Genomic DNA, 13,503 nt, shown 5'->3' with positions numbered 1-13,503 from the left:
ACTATAATCTGGCCGGTCGGTAGTGAGAGTAATAAAAACGCGTGATCGGCTCATGGGATGCTAGTGGTACCTTTTATAACGATTCGTATTGGCTGAAGCAATGTCTGAGAAAGTCAAGTTCACACAGCTGCACGTTACATTAATTTATTATAATTATATTCTAAAAATTTTATATTAATAATTATTTTAAGCTTTTGTTTTATTATGTTATTCATTTACTTTGATAAAAATTAAAAATTAAACTACATTTCTAACATGCGCTTTTACAGTAAGAATTATGTGACTGTATAATAGCGCATGTTAAACATGTACTTTAATTTTTATTATTCTTTAATATGTGGTATTATAGTTATGTTATACATTGACTATCCTCTATTTTAAAATAAATTTTATTGTTAAAAGTGGCTGTGATATTCATGGAACTAAATTTAAACTGTCTATTTACGTTATTCAATCTGAAGAACAATCATTTCTAAACGCGTCATTGCATCCTACCATTCCAGAAAATTAGACCAGTGTCCCACAAGTTCCACAAGAAAACCGGACATACAACAGTGGTTAAGGGAACGAAATATTAATTTGTTGGCCGAAGAAAAAAATAAAATTGTTTTACGATTGCCACCTTACCATGACATTTTTTATAATTCTTTACTGTCGCCTCCCCTCAACACACATCTTTGGATCCGTCCCTGCTTCAAATATTCAAATTAATATGTATTCCTTTTCTATCAAAGCTCGAAAACTCTCAATTAAAATACGAATTCTTTATAACGGCGTTTCCCAAACTAGACAAGTCTTAGGTGAAATGAAAAAATTAAACAAGATTGATAGAAACAGTACACGTGTAGCTGATGTCAACTACTATGCTGCTGATGCTACCCTTGCCCCGTAGCAATTACGCACAGAGCCGGATTAAGCTAGGGGCTTGGGGGGGCTATAGCCCCGGGCCCCAGGTCCAAGAGGGTCCCATCATTTGGAAATCATTCTGTATTTCTTGATGTGTTAATACCACAAATCTAACGTATTGATATTATTTTGTGAATTTTTCCGGGTTTTCGAATTCCTTAAGGGGGCCCCGTCATTATTTTAGCCCCGGGCCTTATAAATCTTAATCCCGACCTAATTACGCATAAAGGTTCAGAAATATGAGGTGTGTAAAAAGATAGGTGAATGGTATTTGAAAAAAAAAGTAAATGAGATAAGCTAGGGCGTAAAGGCCGTCAATCTATCTCGGTAACACTTTGACCAATTGATCTATTATATACCTCGAATTATCTATCAGTCAGGTAGCAATGATATTGCACAGCTACCTGTCTGGGGCTATGCAGCTTACTTCTTCTTGCATTAAAAAGTTTTAATGTGAGCACTGTAGTCTTTGTTAGCCTTTGATAGCCTCGCACTCACAAAGGAGGTGTTTGGCGGTTTATTTGGTTCTTTACAGAAGCGACAAGTGCTGACGGGATTTTTCCGATGCTCTTCAGGCGGAAGTTCAATGAACAGTGTCCTTTTGGGACCAGTTAATAGAACAAGAAAGATTTCTTCTCGGTTTCCCATGATTCAATGGCTATTTTGGAAATCTATAACTATTTTGGAAATTTATAAAAGGTTGTTGTCCTATGAAAGGAGTGTCCAGCCTTCTCCCGGTAATCAGCTTGCTCATTTCCATACAAGTACCCACATTAGAGTAGCTTTATTGTTTGTTCCGAGTATGATCAAAGATTGGGTACAGTTCCACACTAGCTTTGGCTCAATTTTATAAGAGTCAAGTGTTTGATGGGTTTCTCTATTATCCGATAGGCAGCTACGGCAGCTACGTTATGCGCAACGAGCTGCGCATGTAAGGATAGCGAATGTTTCCGCTTGGAAAATGGAAGGTTCTGAGCTCATTAGGAGAGCGAGCTTATTTTCTTGGCCATATATTCCTTAAAAAAATATTAGATACAAATAAATCGCCCTTATTGGCTTTTAAAGTAATCGTCATTGAATTCAACACATTTTTAAGAACGTTTATAAAGCTTCAAAAAATGCCTCTTATGAATCGATCGCAGAAGTTCGCAGGCGCCAGAACATGGTTGATGATTGAGAGCAGTTACGCCATGCTGGGCACAGAATTGGCGCACGAGGGCTGCAGAGGAAGCGGGCATGTTATAACGCAGCAGGACCCACTGTGCATTCCTGATCAACAGTGGTAGAAATGATGCGTTCACGGTTTGATTCACAGGAATCGCGGACGATACGATCCGAACCTGATATCGCTGATTGATGAGTTTTTCACTATCCCGAACGCTCGTAGTCAGTCAAACTAATATGGCCACATTTGAATTCAGCTGCCCAAAATTTTATGGTCGTATATTATGATAGTGCAGAGACAGTGTCTAATTACTCTTTCAATTCCGTGAGCGTATTGCTGTTTAAAAACTAATATTTATTGATAGGTCGATATTTTCAAAAAAAATCTCACCGTGATTCAATTATACGATTATCAAAGAGAAACTAAGCTTCCAAAATATATGAAATTTTAGTGAGTATGTCTCAACGCATACGCAAATATATTTTCTAACATCTCCTTGCTGAGGTTGGATACTCCAAATATTTTTCAGTTTTCTACCTATCCCAGCGATAGGATCACCTTCTGTGAAATACCCTGTATATGTAAAAAAGTGCATAGCAAAACTTCAGCCTTTAACTGTGTTATTACATGAAAACTTCTTATGCAACTAATGTAGAAATTTCGATATTACCCACAGAGCATACTTTGGATATATTCTGTGATATTACCCTTAAAGAATGTATCCTGACGACATCTTTTATCTATATTTATAATTGTCATTTAGTAAGAAAGAAAACTATAATACTTCTAAACCGTCAAATGTCAAAAAATAACAAGTTTAACCAACTTCACTAATATGGCTTCCAACAAAACACTCAAAATGCTTTAAATATAAAAATGTTTTTAATTTCCATTTTATTTTTTCTTTTAGGTATAAGTAGGATAAAAAGTAAGCAAATTTTATTTCCATGTAATGTATTTAAGAGTTCTAAATATAGGAAAATGTTGTGTTTGATCAAAATATAAAAAATACCTTTTTAGGTGAATCATTAACGATCACTAAATATTATAACGACTTTGTATCTCCTGTATCAGAAATCGTCGAGGAAAGGGTAGGAACAACATTTTCTTTAATATGTGAATTGATTGTATCGAACCAAGAAATCTCTGTAGTGGATGATCATCTAACTTGGGTCAAGGTAGAGATTTTATCAAATCAGTCAAGGTAAACATTCATTTTACCGGATATAGTAAACTTACCGTTTTAAATTCTAAAAAAACAAATGATAATTTCAGAATCCAGAAAGAGTTACCAAATCAACCTGGTATTAATAAATCAGAAAAACGATTTGCTCCTCTACAAGAAGAAGACAAGGGACTTTACATATGTCTTAGCAAAAAATTCAATCTCTCTATTAATGTTACAGTGAAACTGATAGACCACATTAAAAGGAATGACCTTAGGCCAATGAGGGAAACAATATTCTGTAATGAACAGATGTTCCAATGTGTTTCAAATGGTATTTGTATCATCCCTCATTATGTTTGTGATGGACAACCTGACTGTAAAGATGCATCAGATGAATCTATAGAAAATTGTAAAGGGGAACCTTGCAGAGGTAAGAATATCTACTATAAAACTATATTTTTGTCAATGCTGGTTTCATATCCTATGAAAGTTAGCAGAGAACACTATCATGGTGAAGAATTATAGACTTGTATGGCCTCGTTAGCGTCTGTATAATTAAATGCTAATTAAATCTTGCAAAAAAATTAATTTTGTGTAGACGTTAAGAAAAAAAATTACTTTCTGAGTTTTTTTGGCAGACCACTATTATTGGTGAAGGATTATAGACTTGTGTGGCTTCATTAAATGCTTGACTAATGTTAATTACATGTCACGGAAAAAATTATTTTTTCAGAGACTTTACGAATAAAAATGACGTCCAAGAATAGGAAACATTTTTGTTCTCATAAAACTTTTTTTCATCATTGAATATAAAAGCATTTAATTATGGAAACATTCTACTTCAATTAGTGACATGAAAAATGAACATTTAATGGAATTACATGAAGGTTAAATACTATAGTAGAACTGTTTATATTAACCAGTGGAGCACAAACCAAAATCAATGACATTTCCCCATAACCCAAATTTTTCCCATATTTTAGTCTTCATATGGGGCAGCGTCGGATTTAGGGGGAATGGAAGCCATGAGTCCCGAGAAAAATCTCTAACTTGATCATTTATTACAAAAGCAATATTGGATCCTTAGCAAAATTAACATCTTTCCATAAATTGTTTGGAAGTTTAAATGAAATGTATTGTATTTGAAATGCAGTATATAGTGAATTAATTAATGTAATATAAGGGATGAGATACAAATAGTGTAACGAATTTTGTTTGATTTTTGTGAATTTTTTTTTATAAATAAAATATTTGACATTATTGTAATTCAATAAGTGATTTGTTCACACCTCCAATTTTAACATACAATTTTTATTTTTTTTTTTAATTGTTAAAATGGCTGGTTTATAGGGCACTTCAGGGTGCTGCGTAGTGAGAGGTCTCAATCAACGGGCAGTCTGGAGTCTGTATTTTTTATCTGGAATATGAAAATATAAAATTTTTATTATTAGTAATGTAGTAATTTCTATATGAATCTGTTCAAAGATAAAAAAGGTTCATTCAGAAACTACTAGTTGTGGAAAACGTGTGTAAAATTTTAAAGAACTTGATAAATAACTTTTCGAGCTATGCTGCCCGCCTTGAGAAAAACATGTTTAAGGTTTTGGCATATGGGAATTCAATGATTTTAATATCTTATGACTTAGTTTGCAATTTGAACACATATAAGAGCCACCTGTCCTCTCAAAAAACTCAATTCTATCTATTCTGTTTTCTGGCTTATTTTGAAAATGATAAGCTTATGCCAATAATAATTTCTGAAATGTTCATAATTTTTAAAATTGATGTGTATCCTTCATTAAATAGGACCTCTGCTATATAGCCGCAATTTTTTATAATTTTTGTTCCGGAATGAAGATGCTTTGCTTCCATATGGTTGAGTTAAAACTCTCATTCATACTAATGTACTTCCAAATATAAGAAAACTTCCCTTCTCTCTTTAGAAATGAAACATCTGATCACCCAAAGACAAAAGGATTATAAGAGCAGGTGTCTTACGTTCACAGGCTAAAACTCGAAAATTATTTTGAATTCAGTTTTAAAAATTTACAGACATATTTTTAAAGATTATTACTAACATTTTATGAAAAAAAATCGATTCTTTTAAATTTTTTACTCTATAATAATAAATAATAATAAAATGTGAAGTAATAATTAGAGTAGAAACATTTTAATTGATAAGCTTGCTTCATTTTATACCCCTACTTCTCTTTCAGTATCCAAAAATTATTTTAGAAACTAGTATTTCTTTTATTCCTGAGCCTACAATAAATTACAGGATATTGGCCAAATTTAGTTTGAGCAAGTCTCCCTACTATATCTATTGTGCTATCATGGGTTGAACTTTCAGATTATTTAGTGTCTTCAGAAAGATCATTTCCTCTTCTAATACATAATATCTGCATAAAATGTCTCTCTCAATCTCCTCTGTCATAGCTTTCCAGTGAAAGGTTTGGTTGTTTTAGCCCCACTGTGTTGGGTCCCATTATTCATAACTTCCAGTCTCTTGTGGGACCTCCAACAGGACTTAGTTTGTTAAGTATATATAATACTCTTCCTTCTCTTTCCAGCTTTCAAGGATTATTACTAAAACTAGTATTTCATTTAATCCTGAACATAAATAAAATATAGTATATCTGCCAAATTCAGTTTGGGCGAGTCTTCCTGTTCTATCAAGTATTGAACTTGTAGATTATTTAGCATTTTACATTTAGAAAATATGCTCCTCTTCTAATCCATAAAATCTCTTTCCACTGGATTGAATTTATGGAGATGTCCATTCAGACGACAATGTTTCGTTAATATTATTTGTACACATTGCTTTAGTTAATGCAATCTCCTAATATCCTCTGGTCATAGCTTTCCAGTGGTATATTTGGTAGTCTTAGCCCTACTATGTTGGGTCCCATTAATAAAATCTTTCCTTTGTTCAGTTTGTTCTTTCAATATTATCTTTCTGCCGATCTCTCACAAGATTCTGATCACCAGAAGAATGTTTGAGCTCCTTTCTCTGTTAATTTATCAGTTATCTCATTACTTTGCTCTCCAGTTTGCCCTGGTACTCCCAACAGGGCCTTTTTTGTTAAATATGACTAAGCATTCCCAAACCATTTTGGAATAGATGATAGAACAGCTCAGTTATTTAATGAATCCATATATCGTTTTATTGCAGACATATACAAAATGCATGGATATGAAAAACGAGCTTTAGATGTCAATATTACACTGTGCCCTCCTCTAAGTGCTGTGTTCAACATTTACAACTCACCTTCCATTTACAGACTTTTAATGAAGTGCAGAATTTGAAATGGCTTTAAGAAAGTCAAGTACTTGCTGATAAAGTTTCTGTTTTACATTATGTTGTGATAATCTGTTTAAAAATCCAATTTTTCTAGATAAAATACCTTGTGAAGGTGGTAGATGCATCCCTAGTAGTTGGTGTTGTGATAGACATCATGATCCAAATTGCACAGTTACTAACAGGCCAAAATGTTGTCAAGCACTTATAGTACAAGAATGTGAGTAGATTTTTCAATGATCAAATTCAAAGCTATATGTTTTATTTTTTGAAAAAATTACTTGTGAATTCACAATATTTTTTTAATGTCTTGTTTTTTTTTAGCTTATGAAGAATTAGAATATGGGTTCACAAACGTAAACAATAATCAACATAATGGAGCTCGATATTTGTTCATATCAGTCTGTAAGTTAAACAGAAATCTGAAAATTTATCATAATTCAATCGACTTAAAAAAAATTTGTACAAAAATCAAACTTGAAGTTATACAAAATGGTTTTAAAACTTGAATTATTCTTCTGTTTTTAAATGAAAACAGTGTGAAGATAAAATTTGGAAACTGATCATACTTTGAGAGAGGGATCAGACCATTTCAGAGAAAGAGAATTTTACAATGCTGAAATAGTATATTGGGAAGTAAAAGATATTAAACTTTGTCATTGTTGATATTATTGTCTTTTGTAGTATGTAATTTCGAATGGTGTTGCGGGTTGAGGATTCGAAATAAAACTGTCCGAGAATTTTTTAAAATGCCAGCGTTTCGATCTTTTATTTGATCTTTATCAAGGCTTTTTTTATTATTAGACGTCAGTCAAAAGATAAAATACATTTATATATATTTGCACGAAGAGATATTTCTCCTGTTAAAGTACACCTATAGATGTATTTTAACACGAGAATTCGTGCAGAATATTGTTACAAATCGTTCGCACTAAGGTCTAGTGAGTGGTGGTTTGCAAGATGAACTCAACTGATAGGCTTAGACTAGACGAGAGAAATAAAACGAAATGAATCGACTCGACTAATTTATTTATTAATCTACTTGACTAAATTGCAACAATCGAAGAAAAATATTAATTATCGATCAGTGTTGACAATCAGAGGAATTTTCATTTTGTTTCTGAAGTCTCCCCGCCCACCCACAGAGGCTTCGTGAAACCCTAGGGAGCACAGTTTGAGTAATGTGAGTAATTATCTAGTGTCTTACATTTAGAAAGGCGTGTCCTCTTTTGATCCATAAAATCTGCATTCTCCACCATATTGAGTTTCTTAAGGTGTTTCAAACGACATTGTTCTGTTAAAACTCCTACACATTGCTATGGATAATGCATTCTCCCAATTTCTTTTATCATAGCTGCCCAGTGATATGTTTGGTTGTTTTAGCCCCACTATGTTAGGTCCTATTATTCAAATTTTTTTTCTCCATATTTTCTTCAATATTGTCTTGGCGTTGATCTTACAAAAGGATTCTGTTCACCAGAAGAATGTCTGAACTCCTTTCTCTGTTAGTTTATCAAATATCTCATAACTCCCATAGTCCCTCGGTACCTCCAAACGGCCTAGTTTGTTAAATATATATAACACCCTTCCTTCTCTTTCCAGTTTCCAAGGATTGTTACTAAAACTGGTTTTTTTATATTCCTGAACCTGAAAGTGTACTAACTATAATATATTCCGAGCTTTCGAATACTTATTTATTCATCATCTGGGAATCAATTATTTGTCACTCACATAAGCGTTAAATATCTACCATTTCTCTAATTACCTATTTACAGGACCCAATATTAAGGATTTATAAAAGTGTTGATGATATTGCTGACAATTACACGGTCTGTCCCATCATGCCATACATGAACCAGCAACATATAGTAGGCTGAAAGGATCAGTCGGTGTAATTGTTAGTATAGTGATAAAAAACTATATCCTTGGTTTGAAATGTTTATTAATTCATTTAATGTTTTTCAAGGTATAATCAGCATCCTGTTTTCTATTGTATTGTTGCTACTGATCGTTTCCAAAGTAGTCATATTCGCCAAGAAAAGTGCATTGCAGCAACAGCGACATCACAATCTCTGTGAAAATATAGCGTTACGGAATCAAACGAACGTCAATATAATAAGAGCAGATTTTGCCCCAAGCGGTATTTATACCGTACGTAATCACTCACGTACTCCTCGATCGAATATAATCATAGATACTTCTGATGCTAGCGATCCATTATTATTTGGTACGGGACGTTTCAATGTCGATGAATTTAGGGGATATAATGATCAACCGCCATCTTACGTCGATGTTTTGAGGAATAATAGACTTATCAGTGAACCGCCGCCGCCCTATACTAGCAGGGAAATTCTTAATATAAACGAAGAAAGGCAGGAAAGAAGATGATAATTCGTGGTATTGTAGTAAACGGTATTTTTATCTATTTATAAGTTACAATAAAAGTATTGTCAATAATTATAGATTTGAAAACGTTGTGTTGCTAATAGTATTTCTACTATTTATTGATTTTTTTTTCATTTTATGTCATTTCTATCCACAACAGTACAATATCTATTTTTATGAATATGAAGATTTTGTGTATACCTGTTGAGAATTAACTGGACAGATATTATAAAGGACATAGAGGACCTTAACAGATCAACTATAATTAAAGTAGCTTAATAATTGACAATATTCTTTGATCATACACGTTTCTAAACTTGAAAAAAAATTAGTAGGTATCCTGTCCAGAATGCAATCCCTAGTGATTTGTAAAATTTCTCAAATTCCAGCTATTATGAAACCTTGAAATTTCGTATTTTTGTGTGCTAACAAAGGACTAACCAGCAGTATTTTTCAATATTTCTCTTATGTTATGGGGTGGGGAAAAATAAGCATCCCCCACTTTATACTGAACACACTGTTTACACCAACAACGATAATTACACTGTCTGACGTGCGTTTCGATAACCAAGTTATCGTCTACAGAGACGGAAGGTAAACAGTCAGCGTCAGGAAGTGTTGGTGTAGTAACAGTGTGTACAGTATGAATATCACCAATGGCTCCAGAAATTCCAACTTAATCCCTCACTTTATTAAACGTTATTAAATCTTGCACTGTGTTGAAATGTATCCCATCTGTGGGGCACTTTTGAACAGAAGATGGGGTACTTTTAAACTACAACAAATGTAGCATGGAAAATTTATTTTAATATCAAGACATGAAAAAATTCCAAGATCTTTTCGTAAAAGATCAGTCCCTTGTATCTTTTTTGTTGTTTATCTTAATATTACGATATTACTTAGGTTTAGGCTCTAACTGTTTGCCTTTAATTTGTTTCTTATCTTATCTTAGTTATCCATAATCCATATTAACCCAATCTTGTTTTTGATCGTCTTCTACAACTGTTTTCCATTCTTTTATTTTTCTCTGCTTTGGTAAATGTATCCGTACTATCCCAATCTGTATCGTTTTATGAACTATGTCTTTTCCTTTATTTTTCTTCAAAAATTCTTGTCATTTATATTCTCATTTCTCTATCCAGTGTTAACAAGAACATCATTAATTTATTTCAATCTCTTTGTATAATTATTGATTACACACGAGTGGCAGCTATATATAGTTATACTTTTTTATACATACTATTTTTGCAGATATATATGTTCTTATGGAATCTCCTGTAGTTATTTTTTATTTACTTTCAATCTCTTTTTAGATTCAGTTATCAATTTTTCGATAATCCCTTTCAGTATATTTTTCCATATCACCAAACCAAAAACTGTGCATATCTAAATTGGAATTTTGAATCACCTGTTTAATATAGAATAAATGATGTTAGGATTGAGATAAATATTTTGCAAAATGTACTTTTTCCGAAACGAAGGAAAATATCTAAAAAACATATTTTAGATAGACAATTCACTGTTATACGAGCATTTCCACTTTCAAAGTTTTCTGAATAAATGTTTTACAATATTGTTATATTTTAATAATATTTTTTAATTATGTAAATAATTCTATCAACTTCAAGCAATATTGTTAGGTTATGTATTATTTGTAAGGTCTCAATATTGAAAGCAAATTCAACATCATTTAGTTATTTAGTTTGTAAAATAATAAACTGGAAATTTGACACAATAAAGAGAATGAATGAACCAACAAATTATATCCAGAAAAATGTGAAGATAAATTAAGAAAAATACAAAAAGGAAAACTATGGATTGATAAGATGGAGGAAATCGGACAGAATAAAAAGGGGACATTGCATCTCACTTTCACATTCAATCATATGTTGATGACATTCTGGTTATAAACTACATTAATCCTGCAGATCCAAAGCAGCAGCAGCTACACACCTAAATAGAGATCAGTTGAACATTCTTGAATATTTCGCTGAGCATAATCTCAAGCTGAATGCAAATAAGATTGAAGTTTTGCTGTTTTATTCTTAGAGACTTAGAGAAAATTCGCTACAAAATTGAAGTTGGGCCGTGGTATTTGAACAATTTGGTTTCGGCTAATTCTAGACGTGGACTTGAAGTTTCAAGACCATTGAAAGATACTTGTATATAAACAGATCTATTCGTAATTTCAAGATGAGGAAAAAACTTTATGAATCTCTGGTATTGTCTATTTTTACCTACTGTAATGTTGTTTACTCTCCTTGTCTTGACTTGACATCGAATAATAATAGTGTGCGATACTTAAGTAAAGAAAGTTTGGCCAAAATTAAAGAATTAAGTTGGTTAAAAATATCAAAAGTGGCAACCCTTCATTACATGTGTTTTCTTAAGAAAGTGTTAGAACATTCTGTTTATTTGAAGAAAAGATGAAACAAAGGGAAAACTTCGGAGGAAATGATACTACAGGGATAGAAAAACAAGAAAAAATAACAAAGAGTGCCAATTTGATGCCTAAAAGTCAGAAGGAGCATACTAAAACAAATCAGGAAAAGTTGTAAAAATGTATTAAATATGGATATTATATTTTTTTGGAAAAAATTGATTAGTCACGTGCAGGAAAAAATATTTTTTTCAGAAAAAATCCAATAACAGATGCTAATACCACTTTGAAATTGTTTTTTTTTAATACGAAATTGATGTTGAGACCCAGGATTGTCTGTTTCCATTTTTGTAAACAATTTTCCTATAAAACATTAGACTGTAATTACTGATTATACTGCACATGAGATACTGTTCGAAGACCTGATAAGATCAATAACGAAATGATGTGATTTGTTTCGCTCCAATCTTGTATATCTTGCCGAAATGTTGGAACACATATCTCAATTACATATTTTATCGAAAGTTAATTATTATTAAATAAATGTATTCTTAGTTTAGACTGATTAGATATCTAAATTCTAAAATGTATACTAATAAAACAAAATTTAAGAAAAGGTTATGTATATTATAATGTATTAGAAAATATTTTGCGAAATGTAAATTCTTCAATTAACTCTCAACATTTTAAATATTGGATACTCTTTGATCCTAATTGTCAGAATCTTAATAGATCGGTATCAATACAAGTCTTTACTTGATTAAGGAATTATTTTCATAGTAAATATGAAAATATATATATATAATATATATATAATAAAAATATCTTTATTCGCAAGGAATATAATGGTCACAACTACAATGAAACCAAATAACGGAATAACGGAACCATTTTTTTATATATTTTTTAAAAAAGTTACAATATTTAATCATATGAAGTTTTAACAAAATTAAAAACTTATCACATATTCCTCCTACATGTTGGTAAAAAGTACTGTTCTATTGTAACTGGACACTAAAAAATTGGTGATGTTTGTTGAAGATTTTACGTTGATACGCATATGTTCTATAAAAATTTTTCTAATACCGTATATATAATAGTATAAACTATACTTAACTGGTCATTAACTTGGTCTTTTATTGTCAGACTGTATTATTGTTGGTATTTTTATGTAGTGCAAACAAATTTTAAAAATAAATCTATTTTGATAAAAAAATGCAGTTTTGAAATTTTATTACAGATTTCTGTACTCACCTAAATTTTGTTGTTCATTTATCATACCGTAACCACAAAAGCGTTCAAAGAGAATATTCCAACATCAAATCTAGTTTATATGAACTTAATTTCAGCGGTACTGAATGCAGAAAATTAGCAATTCAGATGCTAGAAAACAATTATCTTCTACGCCAATTGGTACTGTTAAATATTTTTCTATAGACAATACAAACATTCAGTCTCTGGCGTTATAAGATGGCACCTATTGGGTTACTACCACATCTGGACGTCGTTCTGGACTGTAACAAAGGTGGTCAGCCAAGGCTTTTGTAAGTAAAAATTCCACTATCAACTGGAGACGACGGGTCGCAGTACCGTAAAAGAGAAGGTGGACTTGTTGGGTTGCACGTTTGCATCAACTTCAACTCTTGATTAGCGGGAAAAACTACCACCCAGCCAGACTGGAGTTTGTTCAACGATGCCAGAAATAGAATTTCCACAAAGAAATATGGCAAAAGTTCTAAGAGGCTTTGACATCAATAAAGCCACTGGCCTCTATGGAATACCACCAATCGTATTGAAGAAATGCGCAGCAGAACTAACAATTCCGCTTATGCAAACTCTTTTTCCTATATAAAAAAAGGTTCCTTCCCTGCAGATTGGCAACTTGCTCGGGTTCAATCCATACCAAAAAAATAGGGTTACGATTGCTTTAGTCTCAGCCATTGCCAAGGTCATGCAGAAAGTAGTTGACCATCATCAGCGAACATCAAAACGGATTTTGTAAACATAGATCCACCGGGGATTTCATGGTCTATGTCACCAACGTATGAACTGAAGCTCTAGAGAAATATGGGGAACCCCGAGCAATCGCACGGAACATATTGGCATGCCAACCTTCTAAATAAATAAAGATCGTACGGTTGGTCGTCCTCACTTATCGACTGGCTTAGTAGCTTCGCCGATGATAACACATTGGTGTCGTC

General features: G+C 32.3%; 1 protein-coding gene across 1 annotated transcript; it reads left to right on the top strand.

Annotated features, from left to right (window-relative positions):
- The first annotated feature begins 2,894 nt into the window (after positions 1-2,894).
- On the top strand, positions 2,895-12,516 carry LOC130446782 (low-density lipoprotein receptor class A domain-containing protein 3-like). The gene is made up of 6 exons (XM_056783240.1): positions 2,895-2,999; positions 3,092-3,275; positions 3,347-3,669; positions 6,635-6,757; positions 6,862-6,942; positions 8,504-12,516. The coding sequence occupies exons 1-6, from the start codon at positions 2,948-2,950 to the stop codon at positions 8,923-8,925; spliced, it is 1,185 nt and encodes a 394-aa protein (XP_056639218.1). The 5' UTR covers positions 2,895-2,947; the 3' UTR covers positions 8,926-12,516.
- The last annotated feature ends 987 nt before the right edge of the window (positions 12,517-13,503 follow it).

Source organism: Diorhabda sublineata, chromosome 7 (genome assembly GCF_026230105.1).
Source record: "Diorhabda sublineata isolate icDioSubl1.1 chromosome 7, icDioSubl1.1, whole genome shotgun sequence".
NCBI lineage: Eukaryota > Metazoa > Arthropoda > Insecta > Coleoptera > Chrysomelidae > Diorhabda > Diorhabda sublineata.
This window is presented reverse-complemented; position numbering and strand designations above follow the sequence as displayed.